The sequence below is a fragment of the Aethalodelphis obliquidens genome, unplaced genomic scaffold (genome assembly GCF_003676395.1).
Source record: "Aethalodelphis obliquidens isolate GAN/ISIS:26980383/991018 unplaced genomic scaffold, ASM367639v1 scaffold37, whole genome shotgun sequence".
NCBI lineage: Eukaryota > Metazoa > Chordata > Mammalia > Artiodactyla > Delphinidae > Aethalodelphis > Aethalodelphis obliquidens.
The window spans coordinates 12,547,695-12,573,257 of NW_020837981.1; the positions used below are offsets into that span (position 1 = coordinate 12,547,695).

General features: G+C 38.6%; 1 protein-coding gene across 6 annotated transcripts in view; it reads left to right on the top strand.

The window, feature by feature from the left end:
- ASCC1 (activating signal cointegrator 1 complex subunit 1) overlaps positions 1 to 25,563 on the top strand; it is a 100,259-nt gene that overhangs the window by 27,229 nt on the left and 47,467 nt on the right. For all 6 annotated transcript variants that reach the window (XR_003437886.1, XM_027129951.1, XM_027129952.1 and 3 more), the window contains exon 6: positions 21,702 to 21,838. Coding sequence is in view for 5 of the 6 variants with exons in the window: in XM_027129951.1 (XP_026985752.1) it covers positions 21,702 to 21,838 (137 nt within the window). In the remaining variant the exon portion in view is untranslated. The remainder of the gene's footprint in view (positions 1 to 21,701; positions 21,839 to 25,563) is intronic.

The window sequence follows — 25,563 nt, forward strand, 5'->3', positions numbered from 1 at the left end:
CACACACACACACACACACACACACACACACACACACACACACACACGGCTGCTTTTAAATGCCTTAATTTCTCTAAGGTCTCACCCCAGTGCTTCCTCTTAGAGCTTTAGTTGTTCTCTTGTATTCCTCTGCCTGTAATCTCTTGTCCCCAGGCACCTGAAGATCTGCTGTCTCCTGTAGTTCCTTCTCTCCCTCTGCAGGTAATTAACATTTCTTATAGTGGCCTCCAACCTGATAACCAGATTATACCACTGTTCCAAACTGCACTCCAAGTTAGGCAAGACAGAAACCAGTTCCTCAGGCAGCCTCCTAACAAGCCAGAACATTGCAAACAACTTTCACTCTTCCTTCTGCCCTGATGGAGGAGCAGGAGTTGTGTGGCTTCCTTCTGACCTGTTGTAATGTCCTAGGGAAGGGGTGTAGGGCAAAGGATAGATGAAATTTCCTACCATTTTGAGTGCAGCTTTCCTTTGGTTAGGCATTTGCTTGGTTGTTGCTGATTTTTAATTGGTTTCTGGAGTTTTCCCAAAGCTGCTTTGGTCTGTATGTTATTGTTTATTTGCTGTTTCTGTCGGGGAATAAGGGCCTGGATCTTCTTAGTGTGCCATCTTGCTAATGTTGCTCCAAGTTTGTATAATTTTAAGGCATTATTTTCTCAAATATCTTTTTTCTTCCCTTTTCCTCATCTCTGTAACTCTAATTTCACCTGTATTAGACTAATTGATGTTGGTGTACAGATTACTGAAGCTCTGTTCATTTGCTTTCCAGACTTTTTTTTTCCTCACTCTGCTTCAGTTTGGATAGTTTCTGTGGCTGCGTATTCAAATTCACTGTTTTTTTGTGAAGCGTCTAATCTGTTGTTAATCCCATCAAATGGAATTTTCATTTTTGCACTTATTTTTTTAATCTCTTGAAGTTCCATTTGTTTCTTTTTGATATGGTCCTTTTTCCTCTTCAGTATCCTCACGTTTTCCTTAAAATAGTTAAGCTTATAAATAATAGCTATTTAAAGTCATTATCTGCTAATCCATTAGTATAATATTATAGCATTCTAGATCTATATCTGTTGATGGATTATTTTTTGCCATGTAATGTCTGAAACATTTATATTAACATATTTCCATACAAATAACCCAAAGCAAGTTTAATATTAGTTTTTTTTTGAATTTTATTTTATGTATTTTTTTATACAGCAGGTTCTTATTAGTCATCAGTTTTTTGTTTTTTTTTTGCGGTACGCGGGCCTCACACTGTTGTGGCCTCTCCCGTTGTGGAGCACAGGCTTCGGACGCGCAGGCTCAGTGGCCATGGCTCACGGGCCCAGCCGTTCCCCGGCACGTGGGATCTTCCCGGACCGGGGCACGAACCCGTGTCCCCTGCATTGGCAGGCGGACTCTTAACCACTGCGCCACCAGGGAAGCCCTAGTCATCAGTTTTATATACATCAGTGTACACATGTCAATCCCAATCGCCCAGTTTAGCACACCACCATCCCCACCTCCCCCGCGGCTTTCCCCCCTTGGTGTCCATACGTTTGTTCTCTACATCTGTGTCTCAACTTCTGCCCTGCAAACTGGTTCATCTGTACCATTTTTCTAGGTTCCACATACATGCATTAATGTACGATATTTGTTTTTCTCTTTCTGACTTACTTTACTCTGTATGACAGTCTCTAGATCCATCCACATCTCAACAAATGGCTCAGTTTTGTTCCTTTTTATGGCTGAGAAATATTCCATTGTATATATGTACTGCATCTTCTTTATCCACTCGTCTATCGCTGGGCATTTAGGTTGCTTCTATGACCTGGCTATTGTAAATAGTGCTGCAGTGAACATTGGGGTGCATGTGTCTTTTTGAATTATGGTTTTCTCTGGGTATATTCCCAATAGTGGGATTGCTGTATCATATGGTAATTCTATTTTTAGTTTTTTAAGGAACCTCCATACTGTTCTCCATTAGTGGCTATATCAATTTACATTCCCACCAACAGTGCAAGAGGGTTCCCTTTTCTCCACACCCTCTCCAGCATTTGTTGTTTGTAGATTTTCTGATGATGGCCATTCTAACTGGTGTGAGGTGATACCTCATTGTAGTTTTGATTTGCATTTCTATAATAATTAGTGATGTTGAGCAGCTTTTCATGTGTTTCTTGGCCATGTGTATGTCTTCTTTGGAGAAATGTCTATTTAGGTCTTCTGCCCATTTTTGGATTGGGTTGTTTGTTTCTTTAATATTGAGCTGCATGAGCTGTTTATATATTTTGGAGATTAATCCTTTGTCCGTTGATTCATTTGCAAATATTTTGTACCATTCTGAGGGTTGTCTTTTTGTCTTGTTTATGGTTTCCTTTGCTGTGCAAAAGCTTTGAAGTTTCATTAGGTCCCATTTGTTTATTTTTGTTTTTATTTCCATTACTCTAGGAGGTGGATCAAAAAGGATCTTGCTGTGATTTATGTCAAAGAGTGTTCTTTCTATGTTTTCCTCTAAGAGTTTTATAGTGTCTGGGCTTACATTTAGGTCTCTAATCAATTTTGAGTTTATTTTTGTGTATGGTGTTAGGGAGTGTTCTAATTTCATTTTTACATATGTAGCTGTACAGTTTTCCAGCACCACTTATTGAAGAGACTGTCTTTTCTCCATTGTATATTCTTGCCTCCTTTGTCATAGATTAGTTGACCATATGTGCGTGGGTTTATCTCTGGGCGTTCTATCTTGTTCCATTGATCTTTGTTTCTGTTTTTGTGCCAGTACCATATTGTCTTGATTACTGTAGCTTTGTAGTATAGTCTGAAGTCAGGGAGTCTGATTCCTCCAGCTCCATTTTTTTCCCTCAAGACTGCTTTGGCTATTCGGGATCTTTTGTGTCTCCATACAAATTTTAAGATTTTTTGTTCTAGTTCCATAAAAATTGCCATTGGTAATTTGATAGGGATTGCATTGAATCTGTAGATTGCTTTGGGTAGTATAGTCATTTTCACAATACTGATTCTTCCAATCCAAGAACATAGTATATCTCTCCATCTGTTGGTATCATCTTTAATTTCTTTCATCATTGTCTTATAGTTTTCTGTGTACAGGTCTTTTGTCTCCCTAGGTAGGTTTATTCCTAGGTATTTTATTCTTTTTGTTGCAGTGGTAAATGGGAGTGTTGATTTCTCTTTCAGACTTTTCATCATTAGTGTATAGGAATGCAAGAGATTTCTGTGCATTAATTTTGTATCCTGCAACTTTTTCAGATTCATTGATTAGCTCTAGTAGTTTTCTGGTGGCATTTATGGGATTCTCTATGTATAGTATCATGTCATCTGCAAACAGTGGCAGTTTTACTTCTTCTTTTCCAATTTGTATTCCTTTTATTTCTTTTTCTTCTCTGATTGCTGTGGCTAGGACTTCCAAAACTATGTTGAATAATAGTGGTGAGAGTGGACATCCTTGTCTTGTTCCTGATCTTAGAGGAAATGCTTTCAGTTTTTCACCATTGAGAATGATGTTTGCTGTGGGTTTGTCTTCTATGGCCTTTATTATGTTGAGGTAGTTTCCCTCTATGCCCATTTTCTGGGGAGTCTTTATCATAAATGGGTATTGAATTTTGTCAGAAGCTTTTTCTGCATCTAATGAGATGATCATATGATTTTTATTCTTCAGTTTGTTAATATCAATCACATTGATTGATTTGCATATATTGAAGAATCCTTGCATCCCTGGGATAAATCCCACTTGATCATGGTGTATGATCCTTTTAATGTGTTGTTGGATTCTGTTTGCTAGTATTTTGTTGAGGACTTTTGCGTCTATATTCATCAGTGATATTGGTCTGTAATTTTCTTTTTTTGTAGTATCTTTGTCTGGTTTTGGTATCAGGGTGATGGTGGTCTCATACAATGAGTTTGGGAGTGTTCCTGCCTCTGCAATTTTTTGGAAGAGTTTGAGAAGGATGGGTGTTAGCTCTTCTCTAAATGTTTGATAGAATTCACCTGTGAAGCCATCTGGTCCTGGCCTTATGTTTGTTGGAAGATTTTTAATAACAGTTTCAATTTCATTACTTGTGATTGGTCTGTTCATATTTTCTGTTTCTTCCTGGTTCAGTCTTGGAAGTTTATACCTTTCTAAGAATTTGTCCATTTCTTGCAGGTTGTCCATTTTATTGGCATAGAGTTGCTTGTAGTAGTCTCTTAGGATGCTTTGTATTTCTGCGGTTTCTGTTGTAACTTCTCCTTTTTCCTTTCTAATTTTATTGATTTGAGTCCTCTCCCTCTTTTTCTTGATGAGTCTGGCTAATGTTTTATCAATTTTGTTTATCTTCTCAAAGAACCAGATTTTAGTTTTATTGACCTTTCCTATTGTTTTGTTTCTATTTCATTTATTTCTGATTTGATCTTTATGATTTCTTTCCTTCTGCTAACTTTGGGTTTTGTTTGTTCTTCTTTCTCTAGTTCCTTTAGGTGTAAGGTTAGATGGTTTATTTGAGATTTGTCTTGTTTCTTGAGGTAGGCTTGTATAGCTATAAACTTCCCTCTTAGAACTGCTTTTGCTGCATCCCGAAGGTTTTGGATCGTCGTGTTTTCATTATCATTTGTCTCTAGGTTTTTCTGATTTCCTCTTTGATTTCTTCAGTGATCTCTTGGTTATTTAGTAACTTATTGTTTAGCTTCCATGTGTTTGTGTTTTTTACGTTTTTTTCCCTGTAATTCATTTCTAATCTCATAGCGCTGTGGTCAGAAAAGATGATTGATATGATTTCAATTTTCTTAAATTTACTGAGGCTTGATTTGTGACCCAAGATGTGATCTATCCTGAGAATGTTCTGTGTGCACTTGAGAAGAAAGTGTAATCTGTTGTTTTGGGATGGAATGTCCTATAAATATCAATTAAATCTATCTGGTCTATTGTGTCATTTAAAGCTTCTGTTCCTTATTTGTTTTCATTTTGGATGATCTGTCCATTGGTGTAAGTGAGGTATTAAAGTCCCCCACTATTATTGTGTTACTGTCGATTTTCTCTTTTAGAGCTGTCAGCAGTTGCCTTATGTATTGAGGTGCTCCTATGTTGGGTGCATATATATTTATAATTGTTATATCTTCTTCTTGGATTGATCCCTTGATCATTATGTAGTGTCCTTCCTTGTCTCTTGTAACATTCTTTATTTTAAAGTCTATTTTATCTGATATGAGTATTGCTGCTCCAGCTTTCTTTTGATTTCCATTGGCATGGAATATCTTTTTCCATCCCCTCACTTTCAGTTGGTATGTGTCCCTAGGTCTGAAGTGGGTCTCTTGTAGACAGCATATATATGGGTCTTGTTTTTATATCCATTCAGCAAGCCTGTATCTTTTGGTTGGAGCATTTAATCCATTCACGTTTAAGGTAATTATCGATATGTATGTTCCTATGACCATTTTCTTAATTGTTTTGGGTTTGTTTTTGTAGGTCCTTTTCTTCTCTTGTGTTTCCCACTTAGAGAAGTTCCTTTAGCATTTGTTGCAAAGCTGGTTTGGTGGTGCTGAATTCTCTTAGCTTTTGCTTGTCTGTGAAGCTTTTGATTTCTCCATCGAATCTGAATGAGATCCTTGCTGGGTAGAGTAATCTTGGTTGTAGGTTCTTCCCTTTCATCACTTTAAGTATATCATGCCACTCCCTTCTGGCTTGTAGAGTTTCTGCTGAGAAATCAGCTGTTAACCTTATGGGAGTTCCCTTGTATGTTATTTGTCATTTTTCCCTTGCTGCTTTCAATAATTTTTGTCTTTAATTTTTTCCAATTTGATTACTATGTGTCTCGTTGTGCTTCTTCTTGGGTTTATCCTGTATGGGACTCGCTGTGCTTCCTGGACTTGGGTGGCTATTTCATCTCCCAAGTCCAGGAAGTTTTCGACTATAATCTCTTCAAATATTTTCTCTGGTCCTTTCTCTTTCTCTTCTCCTTCTGGGACCCTTATAATGCGAATGTTGTTGCGTTTAATGTTGTCCCAGAGGTCTCTTAGGCTGTCTTCATTTCTTTTCATTCTTTTTTCTTTAGTCTGTTCCACAGCAGTGAATTCCACCATTCTGTCTTCCAGGTCACTTATCCATTCTTCTGCCTCAGTTATTCTGCTATTTATTCCTTCTAGTGTAGTTTTCATTTCAGTTATTGTATTGTTCATCTCTGTTTGTTTGTTCTTTAATTCTTCTAGGTCTTTGTTAAACATTTCTTGCATCTTCTCGATCTTTGCCTCCATTCTTTTTCAGAGGTCCTGGATCATCTTCACTATCATTATTCTGAATTCTTTTTCTGGAAGGTTGCCTATCTCCACTTCATTTAGTTGTTTTTCTGGGGTTTTATCTTGTTCCTTCATCTGGTACATAGCCCTCTGCCTTTTTGTCTTGTCTATCTTTTTGTGAATGTGGTTTTTGTTCCACAGGCTGCAGGATTGTAGTTCTTCTTGCTTCTGCTGTCTGCCCTCTATTGATGGATTTTTTACCTGCTTATGGGGTCACATTTTTCTGCTTCTTGTGTATCTGTTAAATTTTTATTGGGTGGTGAACATTGTGAATTTACTCCGTTGAGAGCAAATCTTGTTTTTTCTCTTTAGAGAGTCTGAACCTTGGTTCTGGAAAATAGCTACTTGTGGATCAGCATAATCGTTCCAAAGCTTGTATTTAAACCTTTTAAGGGCAGATTTGGAGTATTCCTTTCTCTACGGCTAGTTTAGCTTCACTCCTAAGGTGTGTCCCTACTGGAATCTCTATTCAGTGCTCTGTGTATTCAAGCGTGGTATCTCTACTCTGGCTGGTGGGAACTTGAATGTTAGCATGCTGTTTGAGCTTTGGGTATTGCAGCTCCCCCAGTAGTTGTTTTTCATCTGGTCTTGTGGATTTCACCCTGTGCATGTGCAGATTGTCCTTCAGCCAAAGTCTCAAAGAGTTTTATGCTGATTTCTGGAGTCCTTTTTTTTTGGCTTCCTCCTCTTCAGTGCTTGGTCCTACAAATTTTATTTGCCTTTGCATCACCAAATTCCAGAATTGAATTGAATTGTCCCCTCAGTTCATTGGGATCATTGGGCTCTGTTTGGGTTCCCCACTCTGTGCCCTATGTGGAAATTGTTTCCATTCAGAAAGCCAAGATGGGGCTCACTCAGTCTGTCTAGCACCATCTGTTATCCAGTGTCTGAAAACATTTGTTTTATGTGTTTTATCTAGTTTTCTAGTGTTTTTTTTTTCTTTGCGGTACGTGGGCCTCTCACTGTTGTGGCCTCTCCCGTTGCGGAGCACAGGCTCCAGACGCACAGGCTCAGCGGCCATGGCTCATGGGCCAAGCCGCTCCGCGGCATGTGGGATCTTCCTGGACTAGGGCACGAACCCGTGTCCCCTCCATCGGCAGGCAGACTCTCAACCACTGTGCCACCAGGGAAGCCCTAGTTTTCTAGTTATTGATGGCAGGAGGCAAGTCCTGTAGGAGTTAATTCTTCATGGGCAAAAGGAGACATACATTTTAAAATTAGGATATAATTCATATAACATAGGTGCACAGTTCGGTGGTTTTTAGTATATTCACTACATTATGCAACCATTGCCACCATCTGATTCTAGAATATTTCCATCACCCCGTAAAAGATAGCTCATGCTCATTAAGCTGTCAGTTCCTATTGCCCCCTTTTCCCAGCCCCTAACAACCACTAATTTACTTTCTGTCTCTGTTAGTTTGCCTATTCTGAATATTCCATAAAATGGAATCATACAATATGTGGCCTTTTGTCTCTGGGCATCTTTCACTTACAATGTTTTTAAGGTTTATCCATGTTTTATCATGTAACACTACTTCATTTTCTTTTTATGGCCAAGTAATATTCCATTGTATGGCTCTACCACATTTTGTTTATGCATTCATCACTTGATGAATGTTTGGGTTGTTTCTACTTTGGGCTTTTATGAATAATGCTGCTATCCATACATGTTTTCTTATAATAATTTGTAATATTGTAAACAAGGCTGAGTTTACCATTATTTTTATTTACTTAATTGACCTTGATCTGATAAAAAATAGCTGTTGTGTTGTGCTAGACAGTGTTCTAAGTGCCTCCTATGCTTATTTTGTTTAATCTTCTGTCCATCCCTATGAGGTAGATACTGATTTTCCATTTTACTGATTAAGAAAGTGAAGTTTAGAGAGGATAATTTCCCCAGGGTACGACAGGGTACCACAGCTAGTGGTTGCCACCATGCTAAGTCAGATAGATGATACAAAGTTGTGTAGGACCTAGTAATGGCTGTAATTTATACAATCCAATAGAACAAATAGCTGAAATTAGTCCTAGGAGTCAGTGTGGGAAATTATTTGAACAGAAAGAAAAAAACCAGACTGTTTAGGGACTTTCCTGGTTAAGACTCGGCACTGCCAGTGCAGGGGGCACAGTTTCAGTGCCTGATTGAGGAACTAGGATCCCACATGCTGCATGGCATGGCCCAAAAAAACCCCCAAAAAACAACCCTACCAAAAAATAACTGTTTAAATTGAAGATCTTTTGATGGTTGCTTGTCTGTTAACCACTTGTACCAATCTTTCAGCAGGTATTTTCCTTGGGACTAGCCTTGAGTAGAATTAGGTAGTAATTTGTACAGTATTTGAGCATTCAAAAAACAGCAGCAGAGCCTTCCCAGTTGTGCTTGGGTGTTTCAACTCCAAATCATATTCTGTTCCCTAATAGTTAAAAGATATCATGTGGATATGATATTATTTAAGAGGGACTTTCGTTCATTAGGGATATCCATCTTCACTCCTGTATTAGGACTGAAGGAGGTGAGATTCTTTATCTTTTAAAAATTCATTAATAATATTAATTTTTTTTTCTTTCTTTGAGAAGGTAAATTTATCGTCTTTTGCAGCTTATCTCAAATAAAAGAAGTGCTTTTGGGATCTCTGAGGTGAAAAGTAATATTGGAAAAGGAATTTATTAGATTACATTTATACCCTACTCTATATTAGTTTTCTGTTGCTGGGTAATAAATTACCACAATCTTAGCAGCTTAAAACAACACGCATTTATCATCTCACAGTATTGTAGTAGCTCTGTAGATTAGAAGACCTGGTGGCCTCGAGAGGGTTCTCTGCTTTGGGTCTCACAAGGCCAAAATCAAGGTATTGGCCAGACCGGTCTCTTATCTGGAGGCCCTGGAGGAGAATCCACTTCCAAGTTCATTCACATTGTTGGCAGAATTCAGTTCCTTGTGGCTGTAGGTCTGAAGTCCCTGTTTCCTTGACATGGGGCCCTTCTCACTTTTGTCAAATCCTGCTTGTGCTTTGAGTCTCTGACTTTGCCACCAGCCAGAGAAAACTCTGCTTTTTAAAGAGCTCATGTGTATAGGTCAGGCTTACTGGGATAATCTGCCTGATTAAGGTCAGCTGTGCCATATAACTGAGTATAATCATAGCCCTGATATCACATTCACAGGTTCCACCCACAGTCAAAGGAGAGGGGATTATATGAGGTTAAGGGTCTTTGAGGGTCATTCTTAGAATTCTGCCTACTGTAGCATTAATGTTCATTTTAAAACATTGTTGTGAGAGTCACATTTTTGATACAGCTGATTTTTCTACTCCCGGCTCTCATCCTATCCTTCCCTCACCCTTCCTTGAACTCTTTTCTTCCCTTAAAATAGTGGGCCCCTTTTCTCTCTTTATTTGGTAGCATGCTTGTCCTTGACCTCATCCTTGACTCTCTAAGGGAACCCTGGATTTACCTTTTAGAATAACATTTCCTGAAATCACTTTTCTTTGTGCTGATCAATTATATAAGAAATGTTTGACTACAGACATCATCATCATCATCCTTGTGCTTCAGCTCCCTAAGCCTGAGTATTTAATGTAGGATTTAGCTGCTCACAGACACCAGCAAGGTGTTTTTCATCTATGTGATCTGCAGATGAACTGCACCTTAGTTTTTCACTCTTTCCTCTCTTGCATTAAGATTCAAAGATGTCTCACTGTCTGTAAGTTCAAGAAGTATGTTAAAACCCTGTATATCTCTCAATCTATCTATAGCTAGTAATGCTAATATAATTCCAATTTATCTCACAGCAGGGTCCAGTAGAAAAGCACATCAGTAATGAAAAATAGTAATTCAAAACTGTGTTTGGTGGAGCATTCTGAAGGCTTTGTAGATCTGTCTGAAGCAATAGGGGATTTCTCAGGCTGCCTGGAGAACCTGAACAGGTTATAGAACAAAAACTACATCATTCTGCTCATACTGTGGTGTGAAGGCTGACACTGGGCAGAAATGGCTAATGGATTTGGGGTCCATCCCCTCTCCCCAAGTTAGGATTAGTTTTTTCCATTTAGTATTATTCACTGAAGAAGAAAATTTATATATAAAAGCTTTAGTGGATAATTTAGGATGTTTCATGTGTAATTTTTAGGATTTTTAGGATCCTAATAATTTAGGATTTTTCATGTGTAATTTTTCATGTGTAATTTCATGTGTAATTGTCTTGTGAACTAATTTAGAATGAAGACGGATACAGGCATACCTTGGAGATATTGCGCATTTGGTTCCAGACCACTGCAATCAAGTGAGACATATGAATTTTTTGGTTTCCCAGTGCATATGAAATTTATGTTTACACTTTACTATAGTCTATTAAGTGTGCAATAGTATTATGTCTAAAAAATGTATATACCTTAATTAAAAATAATGCTGTTGGAAAAATGGCAGCAATAGACTTGCTCCACTCAGAGTTGCCACAAAACTTCAATTTGTAAAAAACATAATATCTGCGAAGCACAGTAAAGTGAAGCACAATTAAACAAGGTGTGCCTGTAGTTGTCTTTGGTTGTAATAAAAGTTGTGAACTCCTGAGTTCTAATGTTAGGTGAGAAAGTAAGAAAAGAGATGTTACAAGATTCATATAGTGTACCATTTGGATGGAGATGATTGTTGTGAATAAGTGTTTATCTTTTATTCATTCATTCACTATTTTTTAAATGTCTACCATTGTCCAGGCTATATATTTTGTGCTAACAATGGACTCTACCCTATGGATCCCATACTCTACTGGGGGGAAACAGTGTTCTTATAGAAATAGAGTACTGTGAGTTAAGTGCTATTAGAGGGAGTGCAGTGGGTTCACAGAGGAGAGATTCTCCAGTGGTTGGAAAAGGCTTATTAAGGGAGGTGACACTTGAATTGAGTCTTGAAAGAAGAACAAGAGTTCTGGCAAAGGGGGATGAGCATTCTGGGCAGAGGAACTGGCACTTGCAAGGTATGGAGGTGTTCTAGTCTGCTGTGTTCGGGGAAGAGTTAGGAGTTTGTTAAGACTGCAACCTGGAAAGTGAGTAGGGTAGGGAAGAGGTAGGAGTCAAGAGTGGAAAGGTGAATGGTATCCAGGTTGTGAAAGGTCATGTGTGGATTAAGGATTTTGAATGTATTTTATAGTCAGGAACCGGCGAAGATTTTAAGTAGGGACTAATGTGATTAACTTAGCATTGTAGTTGCCTCTGAAGGCAGTGTGGAGGATGGATCGAGAGTTAAGGAGTGGGGTACGAGAGGCATCTACCAGTTAGAGACTATTGATACCGTCTATTAAAAAAAAGACTAAGGGCTTCCCTGGTGGTGCAGTGGTTAAGAATCTGCCTGCCAGTGCAGGGGACATGGGTTCGATCTCTGGTCCAGGAAGATCCCACATGCCACGGAGCAACTAAGCCCATGTGCCACAACTACTGAGCCTGTGCTTCTAGAGCCCGCGAGCCACAACTACTGAGACCACATGCTGTAGCTACTGAAGCCTGCGCTCCTAGAGCCCATGCTCCGCAGCAAGAGAAGCCACCTCAGCGAGAAGCCCGTGCACTGCAACAAAGAGTAACCCCCGCTCGCCACAACTAGAGAAAGCCCGCGCACAGCAACAAAGACCCAGTGCAGCCAAAAATAAATTTAAAAAAAAAAGACAAAGGCCTGTGGCATATTCAGGAGAGGATATGTTCCAGAGATATTTTAGAGATCTCTCTAAAGTGGGGATAATAATGGTGCCTACCTTTAGTGTTGATGTGAAGAGTAAATGAGTTAATAAATTTAAGGTGTTTAGAGCAGAGCATGGTGCATAGTTGGTATTGTGTTTGCTCTTGTAATAATAGCATGGATTACCGTATAGGAGATGAGGGTAAGTGTAGCATCAAGAAGGAGTGGAGGATCTGACTTGAATAGGAGGTGTACCATTAAGTCATCACTAATGTTTAAGTGATCATTGTCTGTCTTTGGGAATAAATGTAGGTTGGTAGATGGATTGCCAGCTAGTGCTTACAAGTAACTTATAGAGGAATAGTTAAGTTTTTAGAAAAGTATGTTTAACTATTCATTGTGCTTATCAACATAAGAGAGTTGTATCCTTTAGTTAAGGGGAGATGCTTTTTGCTCCTTTTCAGGTGGGTAAGGATATTTAGACCATGCGTGAGAACATTCATTTTTTCTGGTCACTGTAAAAGCTGATCCTTGAATATTTGTCCTTTGTTTTTAAGAACCTCTCCACTTTCCCGTAAGTATGTCTGGATAGAATTTATAAGATAGAAGAGTCAAAACCCTGTTTTCTGAAGCTTATTCAGCATAACAATTATTTGATTAATAACATACAGAGACTCTCAAATCAAAGTCAGCATTTGTGAACAGTCTTAAAGGATAGAAATGACTCAGCAGAGCCTAATTAGCTCTTGAGGGTGCTTTAAAAGGAAGAGTAAAGATGGCATTTGTTTAGAGTGTAGCCTAGTCATATAAAAAGCAAGAAGGGGGAAAGCCTGTATTTATTCCATACTACTATGTGCCAGAGGCCTCAGAACAACCCTGAGAAGGAAATGTGTGTTTTAGAGATGATGAAACTGAGTTCCAGAGCAGTGAGTAACTCACCTCAAGTAATACTATGGATAGGTAGCAGAAATAGAATTTGAAACCAGGCCTATCTGGTTGCAAAGCCAAATGCTCTTTTCACCAGTCTTACATGAATAACTTTTCTATGTGAATGAGGTAGGTATATATCACCCACCCAGGAGTGATTGTCTGGGATTTGGCCATAAAAAGAAAGAAAATATAATGAGCATAGGGGAAGACTTCCATACTTATTTCCTCTCTTTCTTTGCATAGAATATCAGGAAGTGAATTGGTAGACCCCTCACAAATACCTGTTTCGTACTTATTTATAGGTTTCGTGAGAGCATGTAAAAAATCTATAGGACCTTTGAGTTAGAGGTAAACTGGGCCATCTCCCTCATCTTACAGAGAAGGAAACCAAGGTCTAAAGAAGTGAGATGGTTTGCCTGATCATAGCTGGTTTATAGCAGAGTTGGAATTAGAACCCTAAGCTCTGTATTCCAGGTTAGAAGCCTTTTGTAGCTAAATCCCAAACCTTTGTTATGCCTGGAATTCCTGGAAGATGATATCTGTGAATATAATTTGAGGATTATTTTTTTTGTTTCTGGCTCTCAGCACGTACTGTCAAGGCCAAGTGCTGTACATTATATATGTTCTGGGTGCTACACATTTGGATCAGATTCATAGGCATTCTTTTCTTAACTCTCATGTAATGGAGCATGACCTTTGGGATCTGAGTCTGAAGAGAGGCTTCACTTCTGCCAGCTGATAGCTCTGGCAGATGTACCTATGTTATATCCCAACTGTGTGGACAGAATGGTTTGAGTTCTTACTGGGGCTTTAAGGAAAAAAAAGTGGGCTAATCCATACTTCTCTCTACTGGCCTTTTCCCCAAGCATGACATTTTTAGATTTCACTATTCCTTGTTAATTGTTCATTCTGATAGCACTGCCAGCAGTTCTGCCCCCGTGGACCCCGAGAGCTGGATTAAAAGTGAAATCAGTGAAGGCACTGTGATCATGTGGTGACTGCTGATAAATCATGGAGCTGCAGTTTGAATGAGAGGGTTAAGGTCTTGCACCTAGGACTGCTGAGTTAGAACTCGACTTTGAACTCTGAACTGGGGCTTAGGCCTGCACATAAGCTTTCTGTGGAGGTAGCTTTTGCATGCATTTTTTCCTTGGATGAGGTCTTATTTAACAAATAAAGAAACTGAGACTCATAGATATGACTTAGCCATAAAGAACCCAACCCCCCAATCTAGATAGAACCACCCTAGGGGATTCTTGTTACTTCACCCTTTGCTTCTGCTTGCTGGGTGGAAGGTCACCACCGTTAGGATTTTCAGGCGCCAGCCTGGGTGGCCAACCTAACAAAGTAAAATAGTTCTGGCTCCGAGTAATGGTGAACTTGGAGCAGGGCCCAGTGTAATTAAACCCCTGGAGAAAAGAATTTGTTGTTGGCCTGTATTCATTACAGTGAAGAAGCTTGCGGGTAGAAATATGATATATTCCAAGCAAAGAAAAATAGTGGCTCTAGAGATCTATGCCATTGCCTTGAAGATTGTTTGGTTCCACATTAAATTTAAATAGTTCAGTAAGAGAAAAGCTTTTCTTGGTAGATGGCATTCCTAGGCAGGGTAAAATTTAGGGTGTTTCTCCATTTATTAAAAGACTGTCCAGTAGGGTTTCATATGCATTATATAATCTACAGTACAGTTAAAGCCTGTCTGAATTCTTATGACTCACAATTCCCCCAAAGACTTCAGTTTATGTTGCCTTTAGGTATCCCATGTGTTCCTTTCCTTGCTCTTTTGTGTTCTCTCTGTTTTGTTTCCAAGTATTTACTATTTTTGTGGCCAGGGAACTCAAGTTGACTGAAGTGGTAGGCTCCCAAAGAAAAAGGTAAGGGAAGAAAAGTTCTAGAGCTTCTTTTTTCTAGATAGTAAGATAATAAATTTATGTTGGTTTAAACCACTAAGTTTGTGGTAATTTGTTATAGTAACAGTAGGATACTAATAATTTTAAACTCACAGAAAAGTTATAAGACTAAGGATAGTACTCTACTCAGATTCACTTGTTAATATTTTACTTTGTTTTATCATTCTCTCTTTCTCTTTTTTCATCCTTTCTGAACTACTTTAAAGTGCACTGCATATGTCATGACCCTTTACCCCTCACACCTCAATATATATTTCCTGAGAATTGGAATTTTTTTAATGTAATAACCATGTACCTCTTCCCATGTTTGAGTCATTTTTATTTTTGTGAAGTGTCTCTTTATGTCTTTTGTCTATTGCTCAGTAGCATTTTTAGTCATTTTCCTTTGATTTTTAAAAGTTCTTTTTATATTAGAGATATTAACCCTTTATCTGTGATATATGTTGCAAGTATTTTCTTCTAGTGTATTGTCTTTTAACTTTGCTTATATTTTTTGCCATGTAAAAGTTTTCTCTTTTTAAGTAATCAAATTTATTGGTCTTATTGCATCTGGATTTCTAGTCTTAGTTTGACAGCCTTTTTCTACATCCAGGTTAAAGAGGAATTTACCCATTTTGTTTTCTTGTATAGTTTGTTTTTTTACGTTTCAGTCTTTAATTTGGAGTTTATTCTTGTGTGTGGTGTAATGAATGAATATGATTTTATTCTTTTTCCAAATGGCTGTCCAGTTGCCCCAGTATCATTTATTAACAAAAATCATATTTGCCTCAGTGGTTTGAGATAACAGCTTTGCCATCCACAAAGATTTCTGTGTGTACATGGTGTTTTTAACATTATATGTTGAAAGACCTTTGGGAAGTCATCAAATACAAAAGGTCAAATAAGAGTTGATCAGAGGTCGAGTAAACTATTCCATGAGGATAGCTCTCAGCAGGTTGAGTTATAGGTGAAAACTTGTTTCAGGATTGCTAAGATGCTCTTAAAAAGAAAAGGCATACAGATTTTTTTTTTTTTTTTTTTTTGCGGTACGTGGGCCTCTCATTGTTGTGGCCTCTCCTGTTGCGGAGCACAGGCTCCGGACGTGCAGGCTCAGCGGCCATGACTCACGGGCCCAGCCACTCTGCGGCATGTGGGATCTTCCTGGACCGGGGCTCGAACCCGCATCCCCTGCATCGGCAGGCGGACTCTCAACCACCGCGCCACCAGGGAAGCCCGGCATACACATTTTTATATTTAACAGCTTTATTGAGGTACAGTTTACATACCAAAAAACCCACCCATTTCAAGTGTACAGTTCAATCATTTTTAGTAAATTTACGGAGTTGTGCAATCATAACCATAATCTAATTGTATTTCTAGAACATTCCTGTCACTCCAAAATGTCCCTTATGCCTATTTGCAGTCCCAGCCCTAACCCCAGGCAACCATCTGGCTTTCAGTCTCTACAGATCTGCCTCTTCTGAATATTTCACATAAATGGAATCGTATAATATGTAGTTTTTGCATCTGGCTTCTTTTACTTAGTTATTGTTTTTGTAGTTTATTCATATTATTACATGTGTATGTTGCCTAGTAGTATTTCGTTGTATGACTGTACTAAATTTTGTTTATCCCTTCACCAGTTGATAGATATTTGGATTACTTCCACTTTTCGGTTCTTATAAATAATACTGCTGTGACATTCACTTACAAGTTTTTATGTGGACCTACATCTTCATTTCTCTTGAGTAGAGTCCTAGGAATGAAACGTCTGGGTTGTACTGAAAATTCACGTTTAACTTTTTGAGGAACTGCCAAACTGTTTTCCAGAGGGGCTGCACCATTTTCCATTCCTCCCAGCAATGTACTCAGCAGTTCAGTTTCTCCATATCCTCACCAGTGCTTGTTATTGTCTGTCTTTTTGATTACAGTCATTCTAGTGAGCATGAAGTGATGTCTCATTTTGGTGTTGATTTGCATTTCCTAAAAGACTAATGATGTTCAACACCTTTTCATATGTTTATTAGCCATTAGTATATCTTCTTTGGTGAAATGTCTATTCAGATACTCTGCTCATTTTTGAATTGGATTGTGTATCATTTTATTATTGATTTAAAAAATTTTTTAAATGTTTATATTTATCAGATATATGATTTGCAAATATTTTTCTCCCAAATAATTTTTTCTCTGTGGCTTGTCTTCTCACTTTCCTAATGTATCTTTTGAAGCACAAGTTTTTAACTTTGATCAAGTTCAGTTAATCCTTTTTTTCTTCTTTATGGGTTATGCTTATGCTTTTGATGCTCGTATCTCAGAAAAGACAAGGATTAAAACTACTTTTCATGGAATTATGATATTTGCCTTATTTTCAGGACTAGTCTGGTGATCAGACTATTGTGTGAGTTTTGTTGAAATGTATAATGCCTTGCCTCTGGGTGATGGCCTCATTGTTCCAGAGTCCTTTGGGCAACTATTACTAGAGAGGCAGAGTAATATTGATCAAAAGTGTAGGCTTTGGGGCCTGACTACCTGGGTTTGAATTTTAACTTCATCCCCTCCTAACAGTGTTACTTTGGGAAAGTGGCTTTATTTCTCTGTGCCTCAGTTTCCTCATCTGTAAAATGGGGATAATGCTATTGGGTTGGCCAAAAAATTCATTTGGTTTTTTCCGTAAGATCTTACGGAAAAACTTTTTGGCCAGCCCAATACTTTGCTCGTAGGGTGTTTGTGTATATAAAGTTCATAAGAAATGCCTGGGGCAGAGTAAGCCTCAAGAAATATTAGCTCTTATTATTAGGGGAGCAATTCTCAACTGTAGTTTGGGGTGGGGTTGTGCATATTGGAATCATTTGTGGGTCTCTGCATGCCTTTCTAAAGTGACAGATTCCGCCATGGGTTACAGCAGCTGGGATGATAAGTATTGCACTTAGCCTTCCTTGACACATTTAAAGTTGATTGTTCCTTAAAATCACTTTCATTAAATGAGGCAGTTTGGGTTGATGTGTAGAATTATAAAACTCTTCATCAGATGTAAAAATAGCTCAAGCTCCATTAACACTTAGAAAATGAATAATCTATTAATTCCTCTTGCCAAGGCAAAAATCAGGCAGTCTTAGGCAAACCAAGAGCAGTATATAAGCTATCTGCATTTGATAAATACATTTTCCTGCTTTTGGGGTGGTTTATTAGTCCAGGGATCAGATTATGGGGTAAGAACTTGTAATTCAGAGATAGAAGAATTCCTGCTTTGCTCCTGTTGGAGGATAAGATTCACAACTTTTTTTTTCTTGTCTTCATTTGCAAAATGAGTTTAATGAAATTTGAGACCTATTTATCTTCAAAAGGGATTCATGATCTGATATGGGACTACTATCAGAATATATAAAGAATCCTTATAACTCAACAATAAAAAGACAGAAAATGGGCAAAGGATTTAAATAGACATTTCTCCAAAGGGGATGTACAAATGTCCAACAGGGACATGAAAAGATGTTCAGCATCATTGGTCAATAGTGAGAAGCAAATCAAAACCACAATGTGATACCACTTTACACCTACTATGATGACTATAGTAAAATTTAAAAAAGGAAAATATTAAGTGTTGGTGAAAGTGTAGAGAAATAGGAACCCTCGTACATTGCTGCTTGGAATGTAAAATGGTTCAGTTCCTGTGGAAAAGTTTGGTGGTTCCTCAGTAAGTTAAACATAGAGTCATCATAGGACCCAGCAATTCCACGCCTTAGTATATATCCAAAAGAGTTGAAAACATATGTCAACATGGATGTTGACACAGATGTTTGTTAAAGCTGCATTATTAATAATAGCCAAAAGATGGAATCAATCCAAATGACCGTTAAGGGATAAATGGGTAAACAAACTGTGTTATATGCATACAGTGGAATATTATTGAACCATGAAAAAGGATGAAGTACAGATATATGCTGCAACTTGAATGAAGTTTGAAAACATGCTAAGTGAAAGAAGCTAGACACAAAGGTCATATATGGTATGATTCCTTTTATTTGCCATATCCATTATAGGCAAATCCAAAGAGACAGAAAGCAAACTAGAGGTTACCAGGGGATGAGCAATGGGAAATAGGGAGTGATTATTTAATAAGTATGAAGTGTTTTTATGGGGTGCTGAAAAAGTTTTCAAACTAAAGAGAGATGGTGGTTTTACAAAATTGTGAATACACTAAATACCATTAAATTTTGTACACTCTAAAATGGTTAATTGTGGGGCTTCTCTGGTGGCGCAGTGATTGAGAGTCCGCCTGCTGATGCAGGGGACGCGGGTTCGTGCCCCGGTCCGGGAAGATCCCACATGCCGCGGAGCGGCTGGGCCCGTGAGCCATGGCTGCTGAGCCTGCGCGTCCGGAGCCTGTGTGCTCTGCAACGGGAGAGGCCACAACAGTGAGAGGCCCGCGTATTGCAAAAAAAAAAAAAAAAAATTAAAATGGTTAATTGTGTGCTAAGTGAATTTCTTGTCAGTTTAAAAGTGGGGGAGACAGAAGTTTTAAAGTGCAGGGAATGATTATGCTAGAAAAGGATGACCATATTTGATGTGGCTACTCCAGTGTCTGGATATCTCTCCAAATTCATTTTTCACTCACCTTTGCTTGGGACAGTTTATTCTTTTTTTAATAAGTTTCTTTCTTTCTCGCTCTCTTTCTTTCTTTCTCTTTCTCTTTTTCTCTCTCTATCTCTCTCTTTCTGCATTGCTGCACGTGGGCTTTGCCTAGTTGTGGCGAGAGGGGGCTACTCTTCGTTGAGGTGCTCTGGCTTCTCATTGTGGTGGCTTCTCATTGCGGAGCACAGGTTCTAGGCGTGCGGGCTCTAGAGGGCAGGCTAAGTAGTTGTGGTGCACGGGCTTAGTTGCTCCGTGGCATGTGGGATCTTCCTGGACCAGGGCTTGAACCCGTGTCCCCTGCATTGGCAGGTGGATTCTCAACCACTGCGCCACCAGGGAAGCCTGGGGCAGTTTGTTCTTACACAAAACATTTTACCTGAAAATACTGCAGTGTCTGCTAAGATAGAAACTTTTTTATAAAGAGTATATTATCTTTGGGGAAGCCCATAAGAGGCCCAGTTGCTCTGGAACTAATAAAGCTGATGAGGAACAAAAGCTATTCTTAGAACCTGTAATTAGGTAGCATTCTGTTTTTCCTGGGCATAACATTTTATCAGGCTACCAGTTCATTTTTTTAAAAAATATTTCTTGAAGTGAAATTCACCTAACATAAAATTAACCATTTTAAAATGAATGATTCAGTGGCCTTTTGTGCATTAGCAGTGTTGTGTAAGTACCAACTCTCTGTCATTCCACATGTTTTCATCACCCCAAAGGGGAATCCCATACCCATGAAGCACATCCTTGCCAGCACTTGTTTTCCACTTTTTTGATTATAGGCAGCCTGATCGGTGTGAAATGGTACCTCATTGTGGCTTTGATTTGCATTTCTCTTAATGACTGAAGAAGTTGAACATCGTCATATGCCTGTTGGCCATTTGTATTTCTTCTTTGGAGAAATACCTACTCAAGTCCTTTTCCTTTTTCTCTTTTAAAAATAATTAATTAATTAATTAATTTTTGGCTGCGTTGGGTCTTCGTTGATGGGTCTATGTTGCTGCATGCAAGCTTTCTCTAGTTGTGGCGAGCGGGGTCTTCTCTTCGTTGTGGTGCGTGGGCTTCTCATTGTGGTAGCTTCTCTTGTTTCGGAGCTCAGGCTCTAGGTGTGCAGGCTTCAGTAGTTGCGGCATGTGGGCTCAGTAGTTGTGGCTCGCGGGCTCTAGAGCACAGGCTCAATAGTTGTGGCGCATGGGCTTAGTTGCTCTGTGGCATGTGGGATCTTCCCGGACCAGGGCTCGAACCCGTGTCCCCTGCATTGGCAGGTGGATTCTTAACCACTGCGCCACCAGAGAGGTCCCTTTTTCTTTCTTTAAATCGAGCTATCTTTTAGTTGTTGAGCTTTGTACATGCTCTTTATATATTATGGATACAATATGACCCTTGTCAGATGTATGGTTTGCAAATATTTCTCCCATTCTGTAGGTTGTCTTTTTCACTTTATTTTTTGTTTTAACTTTTTACTTTCTATTGGAGTATAGTTGATTAACAGTGTTGTGATGGTATCTTTTTCACTTTCTTGGTAGTCCTTTGATACACAAAAGTTTTAAAGTTTGAAGTCTAATCTGATTTTTCTTTTGTTACCATACTATTGGTGTCATATCTAAGAATCCATTGCCAAATCCAAGGTCATCGAGATTTTCCTCTCTTTTTCTTCTAAGAATTTTATGATTTTATGGTTTTAACTCTTACATCATTGATCCATTTTGACATAGGTTTTGTATATAGTATATGGTATGGGTTCACATCATTCTCTTGCATGTAGATATTCAGTTGTCCCAAAATCATTGGTTGAAGAGACTCTTCCTTCTCCATTAAATTGTCCTGGCAGCCTGGTTGAAAATCAGTTGGACATGGATGTGTGGGTTTATTTCTCTGCACTCAATTCTGTTCCTGTAAGGAACGGCACCAAGAAACGGGGGAGAGCTTAAACAAGCTTTATTTGGGAACGCTCCCGGGCGCGGTTCACTGGTCCGAGAGAAAGGGGCCAGAGAAGTCGCGCCTGGGCGAGGGTTTGGGCAGAATTTATAGGGGAAGAAGGGAAAGGGGTGTGGTGAATCCAGGAGGGCGCAGGGTATTCCTTATTTGGTGGTCTTTTCGGGTATTGTGGGGGACCGTTAGTCCCGCCCCTTGAAAGGGGGGAAGGCTGGGCTGGGTGGAAAGTCCCCAGGTCATTTCCTGGAACTGGGTGGTCCGGAAAGTCTCCAGGTCAGTTTCAACCTGTGAGTCTGATTGCATTCCCCTGCCTCGGGCCATTTGGCCTTACAGTTCCTGCCATGTACTTTTGTATGGGCTGAGTTTCTTGTTTTTTTCTCCCTTTGATAATAGGATCACGGGGTTGATAGCACCATTTTCCAGAATCCTAAGAAGCTTCACCTAACTATTGGGATGTTGGTGCTTTTGAGTGAGCAAGAGATCCAGCAGACATGTGAGATGCTACAGCATTGTAAAGAGGAATTCATTGAGTGAGTAATCCACAGGAGTGGGGAAGGGTGGTCACCCTGTACTGGCTTCTTTCTGGTATCACAGACTTGTTTTTGGACTAGGGAGCTGGGTGACATGGGAACAAAATTTGTTGACTCACCCATTTGTAACACTTAACATTGGATTATCGTCTAAAAGGTTTAAAATGGATTTAAAGCATATATTTACAGATTTGTGTGGAAAGGCTCTACCTTAAATTTTACCAGTTCAGTTGGCAAATTTTGTTCTTTAACAAGGACATCCCATTCTTTTCTCAAAAAGGAAATTCTCTTCATTATCTATAGAAGAGTGTAGGCTACTGTATTAGTTTTCTGTGCTGCTGTAACACATTACTACAACCTTGGTGGCTTAAAACAAGACAAATTTATAATCTTATAGTTCTGTGGGGCAGAAATCTGATAGGGGTTTCACTGGGCTAAAATCAAGTTACTGGCAGGGTTGTGTTCCTTTTTGGAGGCTCTAGGGAAGAATCTATTTCCTTGTCTTTAAAGTCCTGATTTAGAGGCCACCCACAGTACTTGGCTAGTAGCCTCCTTCCTCCATCTTCAAAACTAACAATGTTGCATCTGTTTGACCCTCAATCTGTTACATCTCTCTCTCTGGCCACAGCAGGGACAGGTTCTCTGCTTTTAAGGATGTGTGTGATTTAATTGAGCCCACCCAGATAATCCAGAGTAATCTCCCCACCTTAAACTCTTTAGCCTTAATCACATCTGCAAAACCTTCTTTGCCATGTAAGGTAGTATATTTACAAATTCCAAAGAGTAGAACATGGGCATCTTTGGAGGGCCGTTATTGTGCTTACCATAGTAACTCAAACATAACATGATTCCATAGGAGAGTCTTCACTGTATTTCAGAAATGCAGTCTTTAATTTTCTTTTCTTTAATAAAGGTAGTTTTGTTTGAGTCAGTAAGGATACCAAAAACTGTCCAAGCAGTCGGTTTTGGCTCAGGGAAAACATTGCTATTCTGACGGCAGAGTTGTTATTCTTTTTACTGTAAGATTTTAATTTGCATATACATCTGACCTAACAGCTCTGTTTCAAAGGATCATATCTTCTGAGCCCCCCTTCCTTTGTTCCTTTTACTTAAGATTGAAGCAAACCAAGAGAAACTTGAAAATTAACTGACTTGAATAGTTTTATTTTTATTCAATTGTAAAATATACTATTCTGACATGGCCTTGTAGAAGTGGGTTACCTGGTTCATTGGGTAAAACAAGGTAAAAGGATTTAAATTTTTTCTCAAGTTATGTTGTATATGAAACTGTAATACAAAGACTTATTTGTGGACCAGTTTTCTTTTTTCCATTAATTGTTTTGAAGACAAAATATTTTTCTTGAGCAAAATCATAAGCTGATCATGTTTGCAGCTGCCTGTTCTTTCTGAATTTCAAACAGCAAAGAATACTTCTTTGTCTTGTTCTTTGCATAGTGATGGGCAACTATTTTCTCTCTATCTGACCTAAAATTCAAAATAATTTGGTGTTTGTAATTAGATATTTACAGTTTTCCTTGCATAAAATAAAATTTTATGCTTTACCTTACAAAGCAGAGCAATTTTACCTTGTTTAAAAATCACTTCTGATACTTTAACTTCCCAGATTACTTTTTGCTAAACAAAACTGAAAGCAGCTGCATTTTTTGGCTGCCATTAGGATAATCCTGCTAACAAAAAAATTAAAGGCGGATAAAATATTTGTTCAGAGAGGTATTTGGTTTTTTACCTTATGAAAATCAGGTCACAGGATTTTAATCACTGAAGCCTTATCCTGAGCTATGTGAGGATTTAGTTGAGTTCCTCCCTTTTATGTCTCTTGGTGTCTTTTGTGACTAAATGCCAAATCTGAACCCTTTAAGCGTGTCAGAGTTGGTGTGCATAGGGAATGAAGAGCAGCCTTAATAGTTCCTAAGAATTTTTGACATGACAGGATGAAAACAGTAATTGTAGTTTTTCAAATTCAGCAAAGCTTTTGAAATAGGACACGTTACCCTGCCAAAAATCTGCAATGCAGGCAAAAATTTTTTAAAGTTGCTCTTTTCAAAAAGCTGGAAAGGTTTAAAACCAGCAAGTAAAGCAGGCCTCCCCAGCCTTCTTCTCTCACCTTCCCTCTGTTATACACACTTGTTTTAAAAGTATATAGTGCAAAATTAATCTACCTGATTGGCTAGAGGGGTGAGAATCAGAATTGGTTGTTTGTATTGTCCAGAAGTGCCCTGTTTTCCTAAAAGGAAGAAAAGTCTCCTAAAAAAAAAAAAAAAAAAGGATACTTACAATAAAGCCCTGGTGTAAAATGTATCACCTAACTTCTTTTTCCTTCTTATTCCTTTTTTTCTTTTTTACATCTTTATTGGAGTATAATTGCTTTACAATGGTGTGTTAGTTTCTGCTTTATAACAAAGTGAATCAGTTATACATATACATATGTTCCCATATCTCTTCCCTCTCCCTCCCACCCTCCCTATCCCACCCCTTCTTCCTTATTCTTGATCTTCGATCTGTCTTTGTACTTGGTATGCTTAGAAAAAAAATGTCAATAAATAATTGCATTTCTAACCTGAACCTTTTATGATGTAAAGATCGCAAATTAAAATATAAAGGTGGAAAACATTGGAAATGAATAGTCTACTATATAACATGCTGTAGCTTAATTTAATGGCTTTTTAAATTGAGGTATTAAATGTGGCTATATTGGCGTTTAATTAAAATTGTGGTGATACATAGATATTTTAAAGAAATGGGTAGTTGAATGTTCGTTTTAAATTTGGGGGTGGTATTTGAGTTTAAAGTATGTCACCTGACCAGAAATAGAACTTTCATTTCAATTCTTAGGCTAAAAGCTCACGTAGCTGTGTAGATTTCAAATGAATTATTCACGATGTTCAGTAGTGCTGAAGCACTAAATGTGTCCCTTGTGACTTTTCTTTGTGATATGTCGAACACAAACAGTGCCATGTCTCTGAGTATATAGTCTGACAAATGTGCGGCTCTTCTTTAGCTCCCGTAACACTTTACTCATACCTAAGTGTTCCCAGTAGGCCTGAAGTAAAACCAAATAAGAAGTTAAAAAGGGACAAGAATGAGGAGAGGAGAAGAGGAAAAATACCCACGGACAAATGTCCCTAATTATTGCCTCATATGTCTCTCCATTGAAGAGTGTGCTCAGTGGTATCCAAGGTGGAATAGTTTGGTCACCAAGACAAAGAGCATTTATCAAGCAAACCATTGGATTCTCTCCCGCTCTTTAATTCTCCCTCTTGATAAATCCTAGGGATAGGTTGAAAGAGTTTGTTTCTACTTGTAAGGCAGACTTTGAATCTGTTCATGGTTTTGTTTTTGGTACCGCATCTAATTCCAGTGGTTTGAGGTAGTTTAGAGTGAGGACATATATACAAAAGAAATGTTAAAGTCAGACAGATTAGAAACCATAAAGATGGAATGGGAAGAAAATTCTGTCTAAAAACCAAGGTGAGATAATAATTGTACTAGAACTTTAACATTTAGTGGTGTTTTCAAGCATCAGTATACTTGAACTATGGGAATTCTTGGCAGTCCAGTGGTTAGGACTTGGCGCTTTCACTGCCAGGGCCCTAGGTTTGATCCCTGGTGGGGGAATTAAGATCCCACAAGCTGTGCAGTGTGGCCTAAACACACACGCACACACACACACACACACACACACACACACACACACACACACACAC